Source organism: Rissa tridactyla, chromosome 18 (assembly GCF_028500815.1).
Source record: "Rissa tridactyla isolate bRisTri1 chromosome 18, bRisTri1.patW.cur.20221130, whole genome shotgun sequence".
Lineage (NCBI taxonomy): Eukaryota > Metazoa > Chordata > Aves > Charadriiformes > Laridae > Rissa > Rissa tridactyla.
The window spans coordinates 545,605-569,071 of record NC_071483.1 but is presented as its reverse complement, the minus strand read 5'-3'; the positions used below and the strand labels follow the sequence as shown (position 1 = coordinate 569,071).

Here is a 23,467-nt window from a genome sequence, read left to right as displayed (position 1 = left end):
AATTGTAAGAGTAGTTCAATATTGTAGCACAGGCATTCCAATGCTTGTTTCTTGATTTTTCTGGAACATCTCAAGAAAGTCAGAAGTCAATTAGAAGGTTACTATTAGTTGGAAGGCAACATGTACGAGAATTAAATAGAAGCAAATTTCTCTAATTCTGGCCAGAAGGTTGAGTTTTGAAGAAAAGGAGCTTATAATCATCCAGTCCTTGCCTCCAGAATTTCAGTGAACTTTTCCCGTTAGGTATAAATCTGTACCAAGTCTGTATGTCTGTTGAATGATGGGTATAATTTAATAAGCTACTAAGAAAAGCTTATAATACCATTTAGTTAGGTATTTTCTATTCTGTTTCACTTAAAAAACCTCCCACCTTGGAGTTAGCATAACCTTTCATCATATTTAACATTTGAAATGCAGAGAGGCGTCTTATTTGGTGCATCAAGAATTTTAAACATAGTAGCAACAAGGATAAAAAATAATTGTAAGGAAAAACTGGGAGGAGTGGCAGGGGAAAGATTTCCATATCTTGGCTTAGCTGTTGTACTAAATTAAATACTAATGAAGTTCTCTGCCATACCCTGACCTGACACTTTTTACTGTGCAAATGGGAACTGTTCTTTTATCACGTTCTAACTGAGACTGCTTTGAGGAGGGAACTGTACCAGATGACCGCAGAGGTTCCTTCTCAAAATCATTCAATGATGTCGAGGAACAAGATTGAAAGTGCCTCCTGTAACAGGCACAAGATGGAAAGTGTCTTCTTTTCTAACAGGCATCCTGATTTGATTTTCTTTTTCCACACAGAAGGGAAAAAAAATGGACAATCTGTCGTGTTGCACTCCCACGTGCAGTAGTTTGGTTCAAGATGATCTCCATTGTTTGAATACAGAACTTCCCTGTTCTAAAAATACCGCTATATTAAGTAATGTAATATATCGTATGCCATAAAACTACAGATATTTCCCACTCAGGTGGCGCCTTCCTTCCACATACAAAGATCTCTAGACTGGCCGTTAACAATAGCAGCGCATTGTCTGCGCTAAGGTAGTGGGCCTCCTGGGCAGCATGTGGGTGTGGGAAGAGGCGAGCAGCCCCGACTGCAGGGCGATCAGGCGGAGGAAGCCGCTGGGCTGCGCCTGCAATCGGTGCGTTGCCCCTTTAATTGTGTCCCCAGCCCTCGGGCGTCTCTGTCCAACGCCCACGTCAGCAAATACCTTTTGTTTCTCTCACGTTCGGGCTTCCAGGGCTCGGGGCTGCGGGACCCGCGCGTCGCCTTCAGCCACCGCCAGCCCCGACGCGGGGCCGGGGACCCCGCATCCACCGCCTGCCCCTCTCGGCTCGGCGGCAGCCGCCCACAGGACCCAGCCGGTGAGTGGCGGTTGTGTTGTACACCGCTAAGTCGGACCGGGCGTCGGGGCTGGAGGCGGCTAAGAGCGGATTGCTGCAGGGACGTCCCCGGGGCCGCCAGGGTCCGTGCGCAGCGGCCCGCTGGCAGCTGCCCCTCGGAGCCGACGGTTCCCGGGGCTGCACAGCGTCCTCCGCGGGCGCCATTTGCAGCCCCGGGCGCGGCAACAAAGGGCTGCGCGGGAGCAGGAGCGGGCGGCGGGTGCGCGGCCAGAGGGGCCGCGCAGGGGGCGGCCGGGGCGCGGGGAGGCTGCGGGCGGCGGGGCGGGAGCGGCTCGGGCCACCTCCGGCGCCCGGCCGCGGGCGGCGGCAGCGTGGCGGGGAGCTCCGGCGGGGCGGCAGTCGGGGGTGGGCGAAGGCGGGCGGCTCCGGGCTGCGCGCCCGGCCCGGCTCTGCTCGGCCCGGCCCGGCGGAGGGGAGCGGGCAGCCAGCCGGGGCGCGGGCGGGCGCTGCGGGAGCGGGAGCGGGGGCGGCTGCCCGCGGAGCCGGGAGGTGCCTCCGCGCCTTGGCGGGCGGATCCGGCGCCGTCGGGCGTCCCGGGCTCCCGGTGACCGAGCGACCAATTCGGCCGGCCGGGCGGGTGAGTGACGGCGGCCGCCGCCAATGCCGGGGGAGCCCGGGCCGGGCGGGCTGCGGCCGCCGGGGCTCCGCCGCCGCCTTGCTGTGCGGCCCCGAGGTGCTCGGGCTGGGGCCGTGCCCCCGGGGAGCTGGTTTAAGGTACGGACCCTCTCGTAGCCGTGGTCCTCCCCACGGCAGAAGGGCCAAGTTGTTCTTCGAAGTCTGCAAACTGCTCACATCTTTGTTGATGTAATCTTAATTCTTTTAGGATATGCAGTAATCCTGCTGAGGCACCTTTCTAGAGTTGTTAAGTTTCTTATGTTATTACACGGGGCAGGGGCTGCAGGGAGCTGGGAGATATACTGGGCTTGTGATAACACGCACGCTATTCATGTTTTTAAAAATAGACCTCATCCCTTTAAAATAGGATTCTGCAACATGGGTTTAGATTGTCATGATTATACTTGTTTTTTCCTTCACAGCAAGCCTTCCTGCTATTCCTGACTGGAATGGAGATTTCTTCCCATCAGTTTCACCTCCTGGAGCAGCTCAATGAACAACGGAAGCAAGACTTGTTCTGTGACTGCAATATCCTGGTGGAGGGAAAGGTCTTTAAAGCACATCGCAATGTGCTGTTTGCCAGCAGCGGCTATTTCAAAATGCTCCTTTCGCAGAGCTCAAAGGAGACGAGCCAGCCGACAATAGCTACTTTTGAGGTCTTCTCTCCAGAGACATTCATGGTTATCCTGGACTTCGTGTATTCAGGCATATTGGCTTTGACCGGACAAAATGTGATCGAAGTAATGTCAGCTGCAAGCTATCTGCAGATGACAGATATTCTTAATGTCTGTAAGACGTTCATTAAGTCCTCGCTGGATATTAATGAAAAGGAAAAGGATCATTACCTCAGCCTTTCGGCCAAGAGTACGAACAGTGAACCTGCCCACCCATCTCTTTATCGGTCAAGAAGGAAAGCAAAGAGCAACCCCCGGCGTTCCTATTCAGTCCCGGATGAAAAGACTAATCCAGTGAATGAAAATTCCTGGAGCAGCTACAGCAGCTACCTGTCCTCACAGGTGATTCTTCAGCAGGCAGAGACACAGCTCTCGAAAAGAGGCAGAAAACAGGGCTCAACGAGAAAGCGCCGAAAGCACCTCGGACTGTCACAGACCCGGGATTTTGTGCAGTGCAAATCGAACAAAACTGAGCGAGCCGGCGGAGGTGGCAGCACCTCCGATTCTGGCCACATTTCTCGGGTTAGAGAGGAAGCTGAATTCGATGCCGAGAATGATGTTGATCACGATAACTATGGATATAACTGTGAATCAGAAGTGATACCCAAGAGGTGGTCTGTTGCTCAGCTAGAACAAGAACTTTCAAGAACTCCCGAGTTCATGGAGTTAAAAGCAGAGGAACTGTACACCTCAATGCCCACAATTTTAGGTGTAATGAGTAGTTGGAATGAAGGTAAAAAGTAGATATAGTTTTGAAAAGTTTGTCTTTATTTGGAAGAATTTAGATGATCTTTTGGAGAGAATCTGTATAGCTGCATTAAAATCAAAACGATGCCTAATGTTGCAGGTTATTTCTTGATCTATTTATAGTGCCTAATGGAATGAGAGACTTTGCAGCCAGAACAGGGCATAAGAACCGGAATCAGAGAGCTTGACCCAGGCATTATGTAAAGTTAAAACAATACATGGCAGATTATTTGGACCCAAGTGGAGTTTAATGAAGTTTAAAAGAGCTGTACCAGACTTGGGGACTTGAAGGACTGAATTTCTCTTGTAATGTCCCCAATACCTGGCAGAAATAGAGGCATTCAACCTAAATCCAACCCAAGTCCTTCACAAGAGAAGGTCCTGTCATTGGTGGGACGCTGCACTTCCCTTGAGGTCCAAACCAGCCCACCTTCAGGACTGTTTGGCCACAGGACATAGAGCATCTCAGCTCTCAATGCCCTGACAGCATATGCCTCAGAGCGTGCAGTAAAGCTGACAGGTGTATTCTTACGTGCATTCCTTTGGAAACTAATGTACCTATATTTTATTATAATTGCATAATTTCAAGATATTGGGCATCCTGGTATATTACATAAAGATTATAAATGTCAAAGCTGTGAACTGTTAGCTGATGGAAGAGGCAGATGTGATTACTGTATATTATCGCTATATATTTATAATCATCCGTATGTCTAAAAAATACCCTGAGTAAGAAAGAATACACTATCAAATGCTATTTAACACATTCATAAGAAATATTAGGTTTGGGGAATTATATTTTGGGATTTTTCCTATTTAATGACAGACCAGAGGAAAAATGAACTGCTGCTTATTTAAGCTGAAAAATAATCAAACTACTACATAAAGACAGACTACTGCTAGCTGACATTTTACCTGTATTTCTCTGTAACAGATGACCTACCTCGGATGCGATTCAAATGCCCCTTCTGTACGCACACAGTGAAACGCCGCGCAGACCTAAAGCGACATCTTCGGTGTCACACAGGGGAGCGACCGTACCCATGCGAAGCGTGTGGGAAAAGGTTCACCCGACTGGAGCATTTACGCAACCACTTCCAAACGGTAGGCAATTTCAGCTGGGGTTCAGCCTAGACAAAAACACCACAAGATATCATTGGCACCAGCTGTTCACTCATTTCCAGACCTAATACCAGAAAAGCTTCCTAGCTGCACATCAATTATTCATTGTTTAAATTGGCAAATTGTATTTTAATTTCTTTTTTAGAATGATTGAGTGAATTTTCTTTTTCTAAAAAAAAAAAAAAAATAAAAAAACCCCACCTGCTTTTGGATGAATGCTGACATTTTCAAATTTTAAATCTCTTTAGATACATCAAGCTGGCAAACTGATCTGCAGAAAATGCAAGCGTCACGTAACTGACCTCACAGGATGTGTTGTTCAGCAGGGAACAAGACGCTACAGACTGTGCCATAAGTGTCTAGCAGAAGCTAATTTTGACAGCATCCCTGATGATTTAGATGCAGAACATTCTCCTGTCTCCTCCACGGGAAACAAATGTTCCAAATGGGCTTTGGAGGAGGAACAGAAATCAGATGAAGAGACAATAGAGGAGGAACCGTATAATTTGGTTGTCCGACATGTTAAGGATGATATTGCAGATGAGGTAGATGAAAAGGTGAAACCAAATCTTAGGTAGATATATTTGTGTATTTGTTACTGTTGTATTCAAGATTAAATTACTTGTGTCCTACCAACTACTGGTGGCTTATTACTTTAATTAAAATGAAATAATGCTAAAATTATATTATGAGAAGCAAAATATGGACTAAAGTTGTTCTATACTTCCAGACAAGCAACAGTTTAATTACTTGTAAGTATCATCCAGAAAGTACTTATTATCTAGAAACTATTTAGAGGAATTGGTTTATATTTCAGCAGACTTGCTCAGAGCTCCTGTTCATAATGAAGGTGTGAAGCTATTTACAGTCCTACAAAGATTCTAAACAATATAGATTTTTAAAAAACAAATATTGATAATTTGCTTTGAAAAAGTCTTACTAAAGCAAGCAGCTAAGAAACTTAAACCTGATTTTTGTTGACACTGTAATTAACATGTATATACACTTCAGAAACTTCCTAAGAAAGGAAAAAACAAGTAGAACTCTTCCTGCTGAAGAACCTACGAGAGTTTTGTGTTCTGAGTGAGCTTACTGCTTCTTATATTTGAGAACAGCATGATTAAATACTACACACAGCCATACAGAGTAGAATAACGAACAGAGCATCTCTAGTGTCCCTAGCATCTCTAGCACTTGGATAGTACAAGTTTGCCTTTTCAGATATGCAGTGGTTTTGTACTGTGAATTTTGAAGCAAGATACACTAATGTGGTTCCAAGGAAATAAAGTGCAATCACTGGAAGTACAGTTGTCAGGTTTTTTTTTTTTTCAGGACTGGTGCAAGATTTGCTTAAACTCCTGCCTATCTTATGCTAAGATAATAAAGAAGACAAGTCTCTCTAATTTCAGTGGGACACTTGTGACTTAGATCATGGAGCTACTTTGGAAAGGCTTCCCTGCTTGTATAAATTTAGGATGCTTAACAGCTGCTTGACAGTCAGCATAAAAACATTTGTTTTATAAGGACAATTTCCCTGAGAGTTTAAGCAACCTTTGTAATCCTGGAGTCTCTTCAGCCTTTTTAATAATCATATTTTTTTCCCAGTCATTTGGGTCAGAGAACCTCCACTTGCTAAAGAAACTGAAAATGCTCAATACTAAAGTGACAAAAAAAATAAAAATCCTTCCGAACATATAGAAGAAACATTCTGACTGAGAGCAGAGAATGGCATTCCCAGTAGGTACTTTTGATAAAAGAGCCACTGCTTGGTCTCATGTCTCATTTGATGCTATGTTTCCTTTCCTGTTAGCAGGATCTGTAGCTTGAGGTTACTGCCAAGCAAGCAAAAATTCCCTGTAGAGAATTTGAGAACAGCCATATTGATTCACATCAAGGTTCTCCCTGTCTCTAATAGTTGCCATTAAGAGATACCCAGGGAAAAGTGAGAACAGGGCAAGCCTACACAGCTTGCTCAAAACAGCAAGAAAAGAAGTGTTTGCAGTTTAAGCATGTTTTCTGAATTAAGCACTTTCAGGTAGTTAATTGTCTGAGTGGGCCCCAGCTCAGTGAGAGACTACGGCCAGCCATGGTGTTCCTGTAATGCACTGGGAGAACTGGACTCCCAGTAAACACGCTGCTAGCTGAAACCTATCACTCCCACAGCTGTGGAAATGGTACAAGGTGAATTTAAAGCCTGTTTTATATAAGTACTTAATAAATATTGAAAAAAAAAGAGATGACTAACACTTACTTAATTCCAAGTGTTTTTGTAGGAAGTTCCTGTCACCATTTCTAAAAGCAGAGCACTTTACTGTATTACTACATCTTGTGACTGATGGTACACACATAGCATCTCAGCACTTCTACAAAGTTAAATTTTAACTAGATAAATTTATCTTCTCACATTTTAGAGGGCTGGGCAAAAGGCCAGGCCCCCCCCCGCCCCGTCCGCTGTCCCTCAGCGCCGGCGCCCAACGGCCGCAGCCGCCTCCTCAGGCTCTGTGGAGAACAAAGCCGCCTCAACTCGACGCCTGATTGGCTATTCCCAGTCGCCTGACCCAGCCAGCCAATGAGGTGTCAAAGCCGCGCTGAGGGGCGGGAGCCGCGCTCTGCCCGCCCGAGGGGCCGCCGTGGCGGCGGCGCCCCCGGCGCCCGCCACAGCCCTCACGTGCTGCGGGGCCCGCAGCCCTTCGCCGTGCCGAGGGAAGGCCCGCAGCCCTTCGCCGTGCCGAGGGAAGGCCCGCAGCCCTTCGCCGTGCCGAGGGAAGGCCCGCAGCCCTTCGCGTCGAGCAGCGCCAGCGGGCGGGCCCAGGCCTCGCTCTTCCTCCCCAGCACAGCTGTGTCCAGCCTGTCGCCCTGGGACTGCTCCTGAGGAGGGAGGAAAGCCCAGCATGTGAAAAATCATACTTTTTTTGTATCATCGTTCTTACAAAAAAGTCTGCTCACCTTAGCTGAGAACAAAGCATGAATGGAATTCATTGGTGTTAAAAATCCACTGGCCAAAATCATTCACACACAAATCCATTAAATCTTTCATCACTTGCAAGTTTTATTTCAGTGTTGAAGCTTTCTCAAAAAATAAAAGGGATTTTATCCCTCAATCTTCACAACATGGAAATAAAACCAGATTTATTTAAGATGACTTTACAACAAAACAAAAATGAGGCACCACCTCCAGAAGTGAGGCGCTTGCAGCATTTACACTAAAAAAAGGGGGTCATGCCAGCACCCACCGCCCCTCACGCACTGTGTCCTCTCCGTTAAATAGCAATAGCGGGTAACAGGCATTTGCTGTCCTGCAATTTAAAACAAAACACACTTCTATTATTTTTGATTGACTTTGATTCAGTGAACTCAAATCCATAATCCTTTGACATCAAAAAATTGTGCATATTGTCCTTTCTAAATGAAGAAATGGAAGCTGATTCAAATCGTCTCCTTTTTCAAAGAAGAGAATCGGCTTTCGTGAGAGAGTTGGGAGTGAACCCGCAGAGTCTGGTCCATCCCTTTCTCCGGCAGCAGCAAAGCCGCCTGCTTTTTAGAGTGATTATAGGTGCTATCAGGATTCCGTGTACATGATCACATGCTTTAGGATTTCACGTGGAAATTTATTTACAGCGATTCAGCACCACCTGCTGGCATGACGTTTTTTTTTTTTTCCTAAAAGTACTCTAGACCATGTGGTGGTTTGTTTTTTTTCAATTGGTATACTTTCTTAGGTGTGCTTTGAACAGTAAGAATTTTTTCTACATTAAATCAGACCCACTGCAGATATTTTGGACCTTTTATATGATATGATGGAGAGATGTCACCTCTGAATTAGAGCACTTAAATCTGCAAATGATACCACGTAGATGAGCATTATCTCCTGCCACCCTACAAAAAGATTTTAGACAGCAGCCCCACTAGTTTCTCTATTTAGTTCATAAAGCACCCAACACATGTATCAGCCTTAAAAACTGACTGCTAGCATTCCTGAGAGACTTTCAACCCCTGAAACTCTCTTTTTTTCTTCTCAACACCCCCAAAACCCAACTAGTTCTCTTTTTCCTAGCATGCAGGTGTTTCTCTGCCTCACCATCCTCAAGTCAAAACACAGGCTGACACCTCCTGCAACTATTTCCTTCAATTTACGACTTGAATCGGCCAATTCCTTAGTTATTTCCACGGGGATTGCAGTTTTCAAGGGACTTTCGCCAGCCAATGACAAGTATCCACTTGACCACACTTCTCTTGCTTTAAATATCTATGATGACAAAGACTTCTGGCTTTTCGTCTTCACAGATCTGCATTGCCGAGTAAGTTATGGCTTTGACCTCTGTACCCTAAGAGAGAAAAACCACAAAAGCATGGATTTGCTAAATGACATCCCTTGTAGCAGTTCATAACAATACAGTATTTACTACCTTCTACAAATGCTATCCAGTTTAATGGTTTTTCTCCGCCAAAAGCTGTACCTGCATTTGTTCCAATGAATAAGAAAATTGGCATACTAATGGCAAGGACTTGGCCAGGCCAAATAGTGAATTAGTAACTCTTCCCTTATTTTATTGCCTCTTGAATACTACAAATTCCTCCTCTTACAGAACATCAACATTTGCTTTGCTATGACACAGCTAAAGAGCTGGCAGGGAGATAAGGATTTGACTCTAGCAATTCCTTAGGGAAAAAAAAAAAGGCAAGAAAAACTGACTAAGCAAAGAGCCATGCACACATTCTGAATACAGACTGGTTTACCCTGTTATCAGCATCACAAAAAAGGACGCCAACTGTTGAGTTTTGCTAGTGCTGAGGAAGCATCAGATGCTCAGGTCAACAGTGTCAGAAACACGTTCACAAAAATCAGGCAGAAAGTGAGATCTTAAGTTTAGTGCCTGTGATACCATTCAGACGTGTTTATGCTCGGATCTCTCGAGAACTCAGAGGTCTGATTTAAAAGACACCATCCCTCCCCATCCTACCCCTGAAAGGTAAAAGATGTACAGATGAACCACTGCATACCTGAGGGTGTTTGGGTAAAGAGAACTCTTCTCCCCACCTTTAAAGGCAAAAAGAAGAGAGGTCGTTGGAATTTTGGTAGTATTTATCAAATGTTATAACTTGTTCCAAATTATGATCATGGGACAGTGAGACTTTCATTTAAAGCCTCACAGGAAGAAAAAAAAGAAGCCCACAATCCACTTTTTGGAAAGCATCAGTGAACTCCAGCAGATCAACGGTATTTCAGAGTGGTGACTCTGAAGACAATACGTGCATTTTCAGTAAAGATATTCGTTACTCAACCGAATGTTTAAGCTCACCCAATGGATCTTATTTTGAATTGCATTCGGTCGATGTAAAGCACTTTCACCTCCTGCAGAGAAAGCGAGAGGAGAAATATGTCAGTAACATCTGTCTTCAGGCATAAATTCTCAGTAAATCCCATTTACAAGGGTTATATTCCACTGTCTAAATGGAATGTAAAACCAGAATATCTGAGCAGCCTCAAAGAGATCCACTGCTACTCGAAAAACTAAGGCGGCAGAGCTGCCCCTACCATGTAACAGCAGCTAATAATTGGAGTTTGCGGTAACAAAGCTTAACAATTTGTTTCTCAAGTCTTTCTGCCCTGGTATTTTCAATTCTCCATGTGTTGCGCTAAGTGATCTATTGTGTCCCTTTTTTTTTTTCCCCCTAAAGTAACATTGCATTCAGAGATGGTGTTATCAGAGAATAGCCTCGACCTACAAACGAAAAAAGATCAAAACAGAACACTTACCCTGGGTATAAAGAACTCATTAGCGCTGAATTTATACAGCCACTCATCCAAGAAGTGGAAAAGAAGAGACAACATGTCATGTCCTGCATGGTTGAAGCAGAGAAGATAATCAGTTGATTATCTCAGCAAGACACTCAGACGTTTTTAAGAGTACGTCAGATGTACAGCTTCTGCGCTATTAGAAGATTCAGATTAGTGATGCTTAATTAGATTTTAATTAACTGCAACAAAACTACATCTAAAGACTGAAAATGTTGGTACCCTTCTCCCTCAGGGTTCATACAGTTCCAGTATAAAAAGTCGACGCAGCCTCACCTTCTGCCTCTACCTCCACTGTATCCACAGGTTCCACCGTCTCTGTATCAGTCATGTAGCCAAACATGGCCATGACGCACTGCTCAAATGCTTCCTCCAAAGTGTCTCCCCAGGCGTGTAGCCTAAAAAGACATGGATAATTTACCAGACCATAACAAAAAAAAAATACTAAAAAATCCCAAACTAATATTCAGGTGAGAAATTAGAACACAAGAATTAATGCAGAGAAAGTGAATGAATAAAAATACTTGCTTTTCTATACCTATGCATTTGGACAAATTTTACAACAGATTTCCCTTGTTGTGGTTTGCGTGAAGAGCTTCTTGGGAGAATATGGAAAATAAATGTTTTACCAGACAACAAGAAAGCTCTTTCCTAATATGGCTAATTGATGTCTACAAAAGCGAACTATTCAGAGGAAATTTGTTTTAAAAGGAAGACATTTCAAAAGACATTTCCAAATAACAGAGGCTTAAGCCCCATAGGAATATTACATTAGAAAAGAAACCAGACGTGATTCTATGCTCTGCCAAGAGCAGAAACAGAATTGACCATCAAAAACTCCAGTGTGTGACCTTTCATGATTCCACAAGGTATACACCTGCAATCATTCTGCGACAGGTATTCCAGACTTATAGCAGTGTAAGAAATAATCCATTTGTCATATTGAGAAATCCCAGCTGCCCAAACTTACTGCACATCTGCTGTGTGATCCAAATCTGAGGGGGAAGGAAAAAGAAAAGGCATGACATCACCAAACATATTTTAAAAATGAGGGTTAAAAAAAGGAAATCAGATATCGTTGTTATAACAATAACTTTTTGCGTTCATTTTCAGATGTGAAACAGTGATAATTTATTTTCCAGTATATTAGAAAAAGTTAGCACAGATGGAATCTTGGATTAATTCTGCCAAGCAGAAAAACAGCATTTAATACAAATATGTCAGTGCCCTACATGTACAGCACTGTGTGCAAGGTATGGCTGTTGTAACGCAACAGGCTTCTACAAGTTAACTGCAATAAAAAGAGACTTTAACCAGGAGTAAAGAGTTTTTGCTGAAGTCTTGCAGGACTGGAAATTATTCACGCAGAGGATGAGATCTGCAAATATTTCCAGCTCAGCGAAAGAATATACCTGTCCACACCCAAAACCACTCATTATGCAAAAAGGAGAACTTTAAAAAAAAGTATGTAATACAAAATAGAAGGCAATCTTCACTAATAAGGTAGGACTAACATCCCAAGCATGTATGAAGTTTTACATGAACATCCTTTATATTCATTTATGAGAATGAGAGAAATGCAAAACTATACCAGGTTGGGAGAAACTGAGCTAACTTAGGATGTACAATAAATACAACACCATGATCACTCTAACTGAAAGACTGTTCTGATGCTGTTTAGATCATTCACAAGCTATTAATGGATTCTCAACAACAGTCTCTAAAGCAAACAAATTCCAGTGGATATAAAAGAAGAATAAAACCTCTTCCGATTATGGAAACAACGTGACTATTGTAATATGTCACCGTATTTCTGCACTGCTATCAAATAAAGATCTGAAAATATATATTCTAACAGAGTAATAGACACTGTCTCTCCAGACAGAGACCGCTGAAATAGAAAACAGTCAGACACCGAATGGTCTCCTGTGAGCACCTTAAGCTAACCCTTGGGCTGCCGCCCACTTGTTTGACATGTTCTTAGAAGACAGTCCAGGGGTGGGGAAAGGGAGAGATAATGATCTTTAAGTAGTGCATGTAGGAGAAAAAACACCTCACAGAAGACTAACACACTCCTGAATATCAATTCCTGTATAAGAAAGGTAGAAAAGTGTACTGTCTTGCTAAGAAATAGCTAGAAAGGGGAAAGTTTTCAAGGTAAGACTTAATGATAAATAAAATTGTAGCTATCTATCTCATCTGTATTAATTCAACTACAGATGCATACCACAGTCTAAAGACACAGGATACTGGTGTATTAAGAAGCCCCACATGTGCTTAAAAGGCATATCCTGCTACCTTCCTTCCCCTTCCTCCCCCTCACAATTGCACTGTCACACATACACTGACTCAGGATAACGTTAAAAATACTCACATTCGTATTTCTTATTGAGTGGCGGGTATTTGGCTTTGATAGCCTTCTGCTCCTCCGTCAGGTTGTAGTCTCTCTCGTCGGCTGCCATAGCTGCCGGGCTTGAGCAACGCTCCCTCACTTCCTGGTGCTGGGAAACATGGCCACCTCCGCCAGCGCCTCCCGGCCAGGCTTCCCAAGGGATGCTGCAGTAGAAAAGGGAGAATTGCCTCTCAGTTTGGTTTTTCACTTGACAGCGGTTTGGTAATACATGTAGACAGGCTGAGGTATTTAAAACATGGTATTAAATGCATGTCATTTAAGTTGTTTGCTATCAAAACTGTCACTGGGAGACACGGAAAGTTCAGAGTTCAACCCTACACCGCTTGCCTCATTAATTGACACAAGTTATGTTCAGGCAGTGAAGCCAAGGGATTACTGTCCTTACAGAAGTGTGGACTTTGGCCTTTTCCAGGAAGAACTAAATTTTTTCCTCATTGTTGTGCACACAACCAAGCATTTCGTGCATCCTCAAATAATAAAATACTGTTAATAATGTGAAGTAGTGAGCCCACTGGTACATCACATAGCAGGCTGAAATTTGCATTGCCTCCAAACCCTGAGATCTAACAGGAAGATCTGTAGCCTTACGTGCGATTTTTCTTTAGGAAAAAAAGTCTAGTTTTCTCTTAGGACAGACTGCATTTAAGGCTTCAATCCTAGAAACACATACAGGGCAAGTATGACCCGCCACACAACTGCAGGGTTCTCCCACGTTTCTTTTCTTGGAGAATGTCTTTTTTTTAAAACTGTTTTTTTCTAAAGCAAGAACTGTATCAAATCCCTATTTAAAGGCTAATTCTCAGACCTAATCTTAGTAGTTGCTCAGTTTCATACAAACCTTCATTTGTAAATCTAACAGCCACAAATTGGAAAACCTGATTAACTTCAGGCTAATTAATTTTCCTCAGACTAGAGCTCTCCGGATTTCCAGATATAGTAACCATTCTCGCTCTTTCTTAACATTTTAGTGCATTAAAAGATTTATCCACAGCTGAGCCCAAGACTTCTGTGAATAATGCAAGAGATAAATTTATAGATAGCATGTAACATCATCAAGACTACTTTTAAACAGGAGTGGTTCCTACTCCAAGGCTTAGAAACAGACTTCACGGGATTTCCAATTTCTATTTTCAGGCAAGTGTCTAGGGATGTTGCAAAAAGAAGTCTGAAATTGAGAAGCCACTGCTGCCCTGAGGGAATAAACCCAGATGAACACACATTTTGATTTTAAACCTGTTAAGCCTTGACTGCAGGAGGTCAGATCCACGGCTGATCACACCAGGATAGCCACAGCAGGCCCATCAGAACCAGCTACATACCAAGCAGGGCTCACCGCCGCACTGAATTAGGGAAAAAGGGAAGTTATTAGTTATTATAAGCAATTAATAACTCAAGAGGAAGCTGAGGGTACTTCTGTGAGGAGGGAGGGCCGTGAGGGCCGGCTCTCGGCCCCACACACGCACCAGTCTGATCCCGTCCCGCCCACGGCTATGGCGACCGGAGCAAACCCCGGCCGGAGCCGGAGCCGGAGCCGGAGCCGGAGCCGGAGCCGGAGCCGGAGCCGGAGCCGGAGCCGGAGCCGGAGCCGGAGCCGCCCCTACCCCTCAGCGCGGGGCGCTGCCGCTTTAAGTGCGAGCGAGGGGCGCGGGCCGCCCTCCCTTTCCCCTCCGGAAAATGGCGGCTCCCAGGGGAGCTTCACCAGCACCCTCCTCCTTCCCACGTGACCGCCGAGCGCGCTCGCCTGCCGCCTGTCCCCTCCCCTTGCCTCTCGCCGATTGGCTGTCGCGGCCCGGCGGCGGGCGGCGATTGGCCGGCGTTGGCGCGCGAAGGGGTGCGCGGCGCCGGAGCGGCAGGCGGCGGGGGCAGGAAACAATAGAGCCCGTGGCCGGAGGGGTCCGAGCAGGGAGCGGAGGAACCGGCTGCCCGTCTCGCCCAGCCCAGCCCGCCCCGCCTCACCTCGCCTCCCGCCACCGCCCCGCTCCCCCCGCCCCGCCATGGCGGACAAGGAAGGTAGGGCTCGCGGCGCCGTGTAGGCCCCGCGACGCGGCCTTCTCCCCTTGGGCCTACCGTGAGGCGCGGGGGCGGCCGGTGTGAGGGGAGCGGTGCGGGGGAGGCGGTCCCTGCCGGCATGGCCCGCCGCCCCTCGCCACCGGGCCTCGCCGAGGTGGCCTGGGGCCCGACCCCTCGTGTTGCCTCGGGGCGGGGGCCTTTACTGGGGTCGGGTCGTTCCATCCCTGCCCCCCCCCCCCTTTTGATCCGTTCGTATCCGCTCCCGGAGTGCGAATTCTCCGAGCAGCCCGGTGTAAGGGGGGTCGCGCACACGCAGAAATGCTGTGCCCCGTGAGGGGGGTGGGCAGCTGCCCGCCTGGTGCAGACAAAGAGGTGTCACCAGCCGCGCTGCCGCCTTCCTGGGGTGCGCTCCCCAAGGGCCTGCGCTGCTCTGCCGGCGGCTTGTGGCAGATGGTGCGAGAAAGTGTGGGAGAGAAACGGGAGGAGCTTTGCAAAACTGAATTTTGGGAACTGGTAGTTCAAGGCTGCACCGAGCCCGCTCTGTGTAACAGCAGTGGCTGCGCCTCCCGCGTTTAAACATCTTTACAGTTCTGGTTTTTTGCTCCACGATATCCTGTGGCAACAAGTTTCAGAATTTTATTGTGCTGCTTCTGTTGAGATGATGAAATTTGATACAGTTAATATTAACGCCCAGTCTTATATCCAAAAAACAAGGATTAGCACGTTCAACAGAGGATTTTTAATCGTCTAGCAACTACTCCAATAGAGTAGTCTAACAGCAAACCAGCATGTGAGGTAGTTGGCTCTTTATTCAGTTGCCCACTCACAGTGTTGTGTGTATGTTTTAAGTTGTAAGTATATTCAGAAAGGCTAATCATATGCGTTTTTTTAAAAAAAATATAGCAGCCTTTGATGACGCAGTGGAAGAACGTGTGATCAATGAAGAGTATAAAATATGGAAAAAGAATACTCCCTTCTTATATGATTTGGTAATGACCCATGCTCTGGAATGGCCCAGCTTGACTGCTCAGTGGCTTCCTGATGTAACAAGGTAAACTGATTCTTTTGCTTTTTCTTCTTTTTTAAAGCAGAATAAATAGTAAATCTAGGATCACTTTTTGTTAAAGTAAGGCAATATGTGATTCCTTTCTGTCTTAAATGCTTTTTGTACCCTTGCCTTGCCAACAGCAAGTTGAGGACTAGGAACACTAGAGAGATAATCAGTACAGATGCTTTTAATTTGGGAAATGGCTTATATTACTGAGAAGATATTTTTGCACATTTGATTTCCATGTTTTTCTTTCTCCAGCTTCACCCTCCCTTTAATGAGCAAAAAAACTTAGTCAAAAATAGAACTAGATATGACTTCTCTGTAACCACCATTTTGTCCTAAGCTTCCAAAACAATGTTCTGCTTGCAGTGAATGTTGATGCCTCTCAGAGTTGTGCTTGGAAGGAACTGCTGAGGCCTCTTAAAGGAAGGCACAGGAATGGTGGTCTGTCAGTGTTGTGCTGCAAGAATTTTAGGTTGAGATCTTGAGTTATGATTAATGATTTCCTCTGAAGGAAGCGAGTTTGGTGTTGGAGCAGGAGAGCGATGATAACTTTAAAAGAGTGCTATTAGTGTTAGAACCTGTCATAAAAAAAATATTGTAATCAGCTCAGTATTTGTGTAACCCCCTTCTTTTGTTTCTCGTGTAACTCTCTGCCCTTGCAGACCTGAAGGCAAAGATTTCAGTATTCACCGGTTAGTCCTGGGGACCCATACTTCAGACGAACAAAATCATCTTGTGATAGCTAGTGTGCAGTTGCCTAACGACGATGCCCAGTTTGATGCTTCACACTATGATAGTGAGAAAGGAGGTAAGGGACCAAAGATGTTTTAACCATTTTTTCCTTCCCTTCTCAATAGAATATTTGTCTTTCCTTAAAGTTCAGGCAACAAAGTTCAGATGTTACTTCTAAACTAATCAATGTATTTCTAAGTGGTGCCCTTACTTAACAGTAGACAAATACTATGTTTTTTGAATGTATGTAATGTCTTAATAATATAATGATGAAAAAAAGAAGGTGGCGGGCTTATTTCAAAAGTAGGTGTGCGTGGGAAAAACCACACCCTTCCCTATTTCTCATCAGGAATTCACATTGAATTTCATGGAGTACTGCTTAGTGGTATTTTTATTATCACTTTTGCATTACATAAACTCTTCCAGTGAGAAAATCAGTCATGTAAAAGAATATTTTATTTCAGAGGAGTGTAACATTTCAAATGTTCTTCTCTTGTCTGAATTCTGCTGCCTGATAGTTGTGCCAGCCCCTCTTGGATAAAAAGATTATTGTATTTTGTTTGATATATCAGACTTGAATTCAGTGCTTTCTCTAATCTCAGTTGGCTGTCAGCATTGTTAGAAGTTAGACATTTCTCATTTTCACTTGGTTGAATCGGTCTTTCTACTAGTGAAAGTCCTTAATGATCCAATGTTTGCTCTTCTTTTTGCTGGAAGCCTGGATTGTGCAATTAGCATTTTGATCTTTGGGCTTCTGAGAGTTATTCATGAACACAATGTAGTCTAATAAATACTTTGTTTCTATTCCATTTCAGTATTTCTCAAAAACATACTACTCCAATTTAAAAACAAAACAAATGAAAACCTGCCTCTTTTTGCCAGAACGATGCTGTGCAATTTTGTGAAATGCTAAGTTACTGTGACTTAACTTGCTAAAGCTACCTATCTTTATAATTAATTACAGTCCTGTATCTTAAATGTGGTGCAACAGGGTCTTTTGCCGGAACTTTGTCTATTCTGCAATGCTGAATTTTGTTATATTTGAGAGTGCAGTTGCAGCACATCTGTTTCAAATGTACAACACATCTTCATTACAGAGAAGAGTTTTAGGTATGATAAATCTGCAGCTTGTGTTATTAAATTTGAAATAGTAAAAAATTTTCAGGAAGAACTGGTCTTTAACTTAGCCAAAGTCCTGATATTTTGATGTTATGAATACAGACGTTTAAAACAACATGTGACTTGAAAACCGAATGCTTTGAGTTTTACGGTTGTTCTTGTGACTATTCCTTCAAAATGAGAGCTTGATGGTACCAGTCATTGAGTCTTTGTGTCTTGATCTGAAATGAGCTTATTATTTACAACTACTAAATTCTTATTTCCAGAGTTTGGAGGCTTTGGGTCAGTTAGTGGGAAAATTGAAATTGAAATCAAGATAAATCACGAGGGAGAAGTGAACAGAGCACGTTACATGCCACAGAACCCATGTATCATCGCTACGAAGACTCCATCCAGTGACGTCCTTGTCTTTGATTACACCAAACACCCATCTAAACCAGGTGTCTGCTTCTTCATTGTATCTGTGCTTCAGAGATAGCTAAGCCTTCCCTTAAGAAAAGGCTGATGTAGTGAAAAAAAGGTTAAAAAGTTTTGTGGGTTGCATATCATTTATGATTTAAATGGAAAGCGGGTATTTAGTGTAAAAGGTTATTTTGTATGCAGCTTAAACATATGTATCCAATATGTATCAATAGAAAGGTATGCTTTTTTCCTTTTGTTGTTTACTGCATGTTTTTTCATGTCACTGTATGTGGTGGTACTTGGGGTGGTGGATTGGAAACTATATGATTTGTCGAGTAGCTGAGCTGTTTTCCTGATATCCTGTAAGGATATTAACAGTCATTTACCCATTAAACTCATCAAGATCGTATAGAGTAACTAGTTCTGTCACTTGTGAGGGGGGACAGAAGTGCATTTCTCACTTCCAAAGTGCAGTTGGAGACATTGAGAGAAAGAAAAATATCACACCAGCAGAGTGTTTAGGAAGAGTTTTCACCTTGGAAAAATCTGCAATGTGCTTTTACTAAGAAAAGACAAACTGCTGTGTGTTCTCTCAGTGTGTTCTATTTTAATAAAGTGGTTCTTCAGTCGGGGAAAATGCTCAAAAGGATAGAGAGGAATCCTGTTGAAAATGTCAAAGCAAAGTTTAGTGAAGTACAGTAAACCTTAATGCCAGGTATTCCAGGATGTACTGGAAATGATACTACGCACTGGAGTTCTTACACTGCCTTTTTACAGACCCTTCTGGAGAGTGTAACCCTGATCTGCGTCTTCGTGGACACCAGAAGGAAGGTTACGGGCTGTCATGGAACCCGAACTTGAGTGGGCATTTGCTTAGTGCTTCTGATGATCATGTGAGTACTTTAAATATAGCTGGGGTACAATCTGCACTTTGTGTCCCTTGGCAAAGGTAAAAAATGTTTTGTTTTTGAGGGGGAGGAGGTAGGGAAGGTGAAGAGTATGTCTGTCTAAAAATGCAATTTAAAAAAAATTTTGTTTTTTTTTAAAGACCATTTGCTTGTGGGATATTAGCGCTGTTCCAAAAGAAGGCAAAGTGGTGGATGCAAAGACCATCTTCACAGGCCATACAGCAGTAGTGGAAGATGTATCTTGGCACCTGCTCCATGAATCGCTTTTTGGATCTGTTGCTGATGATCAGAAGCTCATGATGTAAGTGGGGTAATGTCTTCAGAAGCTGAGTGCTTCGGTCCCTCTTGCTTTCCCACCTGCTCCTTAGTCCCTCAGTAAAATGGTATGTAAACCTGTGTTTCAATTCCACGTTTTCCCCTTACAGCTGGGATACTCGGTCAAACAACACCTCCAAACCTAGTCATTCAGTGGACGCTCACACAGCTGAAGTCAACTGCCTGTCTTTCAATCCCTACAGTGAGTTTATCCTGGCTACAGGATCAGCTGATAAGGTACGTCTACCATGAACTTGGAACATACTTGTTTAGTTTCTGATGTGTAAGTGTGGATGTATATATTGGTTACTTCAACAAAAAATCTTTTTATGGTTTCTTTTCCTAGACTGTTGCTCTATGGGACTTGAGGAACCTAAAACTGAAGTTGCACTCCTTTGAATCACATAAAGATGAAATATTTCAGGTATAGCAAAATGTCTTTTATGCACATAAACTTAGTTCTACTTGGCTGTCTGGAAAAAATGAAAAACATTATTTTCCGCACTATGTTTTTATTAAATGTACTTAAAAACTCATATATTCTTTCTCTCATCTGCTTATAATTCTCTGGCTTATTGTTGTGGAGCTGTATAGTGCTCTGTGTGGGGTAGAGCTCCAGTACAGATAAGAGCGTCCAGAAGGCCAGGGACAGAACGTAACGAGGAAATGGCTGAGAGCTTTAACCACAACAGAAGGGTGAAATGCAAGGAGTACAGAGTAAATGTAAATTATTCATGGCAGCAGATTGAAGCAGGGAGGCACAATGAAATGGCTGCAGTGTTTTCATCTTCTCAGCTTGGTCCTGTAGGAAGGCTTTAGCTGGTACCCATTAAAGGGGATCACCGGAACATCCTGTGACAATGAACAATTGCTAATTTTGCTAGTGTAAATATAGAATGTTCGCGTCACGGGTAGCGTGTGCTTAGCAGATACAATATTTCCATGTCCAACTCATGTCCCACTCAGAAGAAAAATATGTAGAGATTTTTTTGTAGAAGGATTACTATTTAAGACTGTAGTTACTTCTAAATAAAATTACACATGGAATCTTGAAATGTTAGGTTAGTATGCAGAATTACGTGTTCTTTCCTAATCCTGTGATCCTATTAAGTGGTATGTTTTGGTGAGATTTATCTTCAGCAGAAGTAGTAAATGTGAGGTTTTTGGCAGTTAAGCTTAATTATAGTGATTTCTTTTCATGTGTAAACCGTTACCTACTACTTAAGGAATCTGTAGTTTATATTTGTGCAATCCTTATTAAGGTAAGGAGCAGCTAATACCCTCGAGAGCTGCTTTGCATTTCATAACACATGGTCTTTGTTAGAGGAAAGGTTATATGTGGTACCTTTTTAGTGCTCAAATGCCTTGTTAGGGTATGAACATTCACAAACCAACCTCCCGTGTTAGAATGCTGTTATTTGGGCATATTCGTGTTTAAAGTTAATATCAGTTTGAATTTTCATAGAACTTTCAGGATACAAAGTAGAGCGGTGTTTGTTGTGAATGTCTGTCATGTTACAGCTTCTTAAAACTAACTTGCTTTCTAAATTCATCCTTGTCTGCAGGTTCAGTGGTCTCCCCATAATGAAACTATATTGGCCTCCAGTGGCACTGACCGCAGGCTAAATGTCTGGGACTTGAGGTAAATCCCCAATTAGTCACATTGTCCTGACGAAATATTATTGATAAATTGCATCACACTTCAAGCAAGCAAACGAACTCCCCACCTTCTCATTTTTCCTCCCTTTTTTTACAGCAAAATTGGAGAAGAGCAGTCCCCTGAAGATGCTGAGGATGGTCCCCCAGAGCTGTTGGTAAGTCTTTGGAATCTCGTTGACTGTTTTGATCTATTATTCATCTTGTGATGTAGATTTGAAAACATTCCCCCTTTTTTCTCCCCAATACTAGTTTATTCATGGTGGTCATACTGCGAAGATATCTGATTTCTCCTGGAATCCCAATGAACCCTGGGTAATTTGTTCTGTATCAGAAGATAATATCATGCAAGTCTGGCAAATGGTAAGTTGTTTGGGAAGGTGCAGGAAGTGGCAGATAAGAGGTGGTGTTCAGCTGCCTGGATTTCGGCATTTCTGCTTTTATTTGCAGCTCTCGGCGTGACTTGCTTTGTAGCACTGCCTAAATCTCAAAGGGATAGTGAAATCCACTCTAGGTTTGGTCCAGACAATGGTTTACAAATACTCGGAAGCTGTTTTGTGTTTCTTACAATTTAAAAAAAAAAAAAAAAGAAAGTGCTGGTGTAGAAGCAAATTTTTCCCTTCAATGTTTGAATGAAAAGTGTGTGTGAGGACCAAAGATGAAGTTGAGGTTTCTGTTAGTTATTGTCTTAAAGAATGAAATCTTTGCAAATGACATAAATGTCCTTGTGAAGATGGAGAGGAGTGGTGGTGAATAGAAGTTTGCTGACCCTAAATTACCAGCTGTTGAAAGTTTTGGAAGACGAACTTGTGTAGTTTGAATAACCTTTGACAAGACCATTCTCCTAATTTTTGTTTATTTTATTTCAAACCAATGTTTGAAATCGGTTCACAGGGGCACTGTTCCTAGCAGACTTCCATATAGTTCTTTTGGAAGGCGCTGCTGCTGAGCAGAGGATCTACCAAATGTATATAAAATAGCCCTTTAATTGAAGTAAGTCTTGCAGTGGTCTCCACTATAAGAGGCAGGTTTCCATAAGCTGCAGTAACTTACAGGGTATTTATGCAATGTTTTGGAGATGTGGCTGTTATGAATATGGTTGTTTGTGTTGCTTTCTTAATGTTAAATTGCCTTGAGGGATCAGGGACGGGTGATACGTATCTACAGATGAAAAACTGCCACAACTTTTTGAAGTGTTCTAGCAGGTGGAATCCTGTTCAATATGGTGGCAAAGTGCTTCTTCGGTTCCTCCATCTGTCTTGCAGGCGGAGAACATTTATAATGATGAAGACCCTGAAGGAAGCGTGGATCCAGAAGGTCAAGGATCCTAGATGATGACCTTTCCCTGTTTTTAGTCTTTTTCCTTCTCTTCCCTCTCAACCCTGATATTGACTTAACACTGGTTTTGAGACACACGTAGGCTTTGTGTTCAGCCATCCTTCTGTAGATACCATCAACAGGCTTTTTAACCCAGACAGTGAGTTCTCCCGAAGAAAAGGGCTTAGCCTGACTCCGCTGGTACCGTGCTGTAGCTCCTCCGTTAGATTTCCTACAGCAACCTCTTGCCTTTAGGCCTGGCTGACTCATTTTAGCTGCCTTCATCACACAAAGCAAACTTGGTTTTGGTGGGTTTTTTTCTTCTTCTGTCTTTAGCTTGCTACAGCTGCAGGCTTTTGCCTAATTTAAGCAAAAAATTGGTAGAGCTGCCAAAGTATGCTGGAGCCACTGGAGATGGTACAAGTGTTAATCCACTGGCAGTTCAGAAATGGAGTGTGGAAGGTCTTACCCTCTTCAGTACAACTCAGAAGTCTTGGGATTCCTTTAGTTAATCTGTACCTTGTGGATTTTTTCTGCCTCTGCAGATACAAAACAGACTTGCAGATTCTGACTTGAACTGAAATTAAATTCCTTTCTATATATTTTTTTTTTTGTCTCTACTGGTAATTCTGGGGTTTTCATTCCTTCCTTCCTTCCTCCCTTTCCCTTTTCTCTTCTCCCGTCTGCTGGGTGACAGCGGTTCGGATTCGTTAGCTATTCCTGCAGAGCATTGTTCACCTTTCATGTTTTTTGCTCTATTGTGTGTTTCTTGAGCTGTGTTTTCACATATATTTCTTTCCTTTCTGTGAAATGGTTTTTAAACTTGGGGCCACCAAGTTGTAAAGGTGTATGTTTTTACCAACTGATGTACCACAGATGGCATGCCCGGTAACTATAACAGCGTTGGTAGCTGGTGTCTGTAAAGCAAATTAAATGTGGATGAACTACTTTTTTTAGGAGTTAGTCCTTGACCACTAGTTCCTGCACATCTTCCACTAGGGTGTCCTGTTCCACCAGCAACCTGTTACTCTCCATGCTCCTCATGACTAATTGCGTGTAAGTGCTTCAGATGGAATAAATTTTTTCTACGTAAATGCTGTGTAGCTCTGATTTTTGTGCTGAGTTTTTCCTTCTGCATTAAGTGTTTTCTCGAGGGTAAACTCCTCAGAAAACAGAGAA

At 43.4% G+C, this 23,467-nt stretch overlaps 3 protein-coding genes across 7 annotated transcripts; 2 read left to right on the top strand and 1 right to left on the bottom strand.

Moving 5' to 3' along the window:
• The first annotated feature begins 1,195 nt into the window (after positions 1-1,195).
• Positions 1,196-5,732, top strand: LOC128918792 (zinc finger and BTB domain-containing protein 8A-like). Its single transcript, XM_054223418.1, has 4 exons — positions 1,196-1,368; positions 2,445-3,429; positions 4,378-4,547; positions 4,814-5,732. The coding sequence occupies exons 2-4, from the start codon at positions 2,472-2,474 to the stop codon at positions 5,141-5,143; spliced, it is 1,458 nt and encodes a 485-aa protein (XP_054079393.1). The 5' UTR covers positions 1,196-1,368; positions 2,445-2,471; the 3' UTR covers positions 5,144-5,732.
• A 1,857-nt stretch (positions 5,733-7,589) lies between these two features.
• On the bottom strand, positions 7,590-14,469 carry ZBTB8OS (zinc finger and BTB domain containing 8 opposite strand). Of its 5 annotated transcripts, none has more exons than XM_054223423.1 (9): positions 14,239-14,466; positions 13,994-14,115; positions 12,737-12,918; positions 11,333-11,357; positions 10,639-10,760; positions 10,324-10,406; positions 9,866-9,918; positions 9,567-9,603; positions 7,590-8,890 (listed from the first exon to the last, which is right to left on the bottom strand). In XM_054223423.1, exons 3-9 carry the CDS (start codon positions 12,822-12,824, stop codon positions 8,804-8,806), a joined length of 495 nt encoding a protein of 164 aa, XP_054079398.1. In that variant the 5' UTR covers positions 12,825-12,918; positions 13,994-14,115; positions 14,239-14,466; the 3' UTR covers positions 7,590-8,803. The 5 variants fall into 5 exon arrangements, with proteins under 5 accessions (XP_054079398.1, XP_054079397.1, XP_054079399.1 ...); XM_054223422.1 differs by having other exon boundaries at positions 14,009-14,115; positions 14,239-14,465; XM_054223424.1 differs by lacking the exons at positions 9,567-9,603; positions 9,866-9,918 and having other exon boundaries at positions 14,009-14,115; positions 14,239-14,469.
• A 143-nt stretch (positions 14,470-14,612) lies between these two features.
• RBBP4 (RB binding protein 4, chromatin remodeling factor) lies at positions 14,613-23,382 on the top strand. The gene is made up of 12 exons (XM_054223420.1): positions 14,613-14,785; positions 15,689-15,836; positions 16,502-16,647; positions 17,957-18,130; positions 18,870-18,985; positions 19,141-19,301; positions 19,426-19,552; positions 19,662-19,739; positions 20,881-20,957; positions 21,072-21,129; positions 21,224-21,334; positions 22,237-23,382. Exons 1-12 carry the CDS (start codon positions 14,770-14,772, stop codon positions 22,300-22,302), a joined length of 1,278 nt encoding a protein of 425 aa, XP_054079395.1. The 5' UTR covers positions 14,613-14,769; the 3' UTR covers positions 22,303-23,382.
• Positions 23,383-23,467: the final 85 nt, after the last annotated feature.

Excerpts from the sequence above, each read along its gene's own strand:
- ZBTB8OS (XM_054223423.1), bottom strand. The coding sequence starts at position 12,824 with ATGGCAGCCGACGAGAGAGACTACAACCTGACGGAGGAGCAGAAGGCT. Across the intron at positions 10,407-10,638 it reads AGTGGAGGTAGAGGCAGAAG|GACATGACATGTTGTCTCTT; the intron begins GTGAGGCTGCGT and ends TCAACCATGCAG. Across the intron at positions 9,919-10,323 it reads ATGAGTTCTTTATACCCAGG|GAGGTGAAAGTGCTTTACAT; the intron begins GTAAGTGTTCTG and ends CTTTCTCTGCAG.
- LOC128918792 (XM_054223418.1), top strand. The coding sequence starts at position 2,472 with ATGGAGATTTCTTCCCATCAGTTTCACCTCCTGGAGCAGCTCAATGAA. Across the intron at positions 3,430-4,377 it reads AATGAGTAGTTGGAATGAAG|ATGACCTACCTCGGATGCGA; the intron begins GTAAAAAGTAGA and ends TCTCTGTAACAG. Across the intron at positions 4,548-4,813 it reads TACGCAACCACTTCCAAACG|ATACATCAAGCTGGCAAACT; the intron begins GTAGGCAATTTC and ends AAATCTCTTTAG.
- RBBP4 (XM_054223420.1), top strand. Across the intron at positions 19,740-20,880 it reads ATAAAGATGAAATATTTCAG|GTTCAGTGGTCTCCCCATAA; the intron begins GTATAGCAAAAT and ends CCTTGTCTGCAG. Across the intron at positions 21,335-22,236 it reads TCATGCAAGTCTGGCAAATG|GCGGAGAACATTTATAATGA; the intron begins GTAAGTTGTTTG and ends TCTGTCTTGCAG.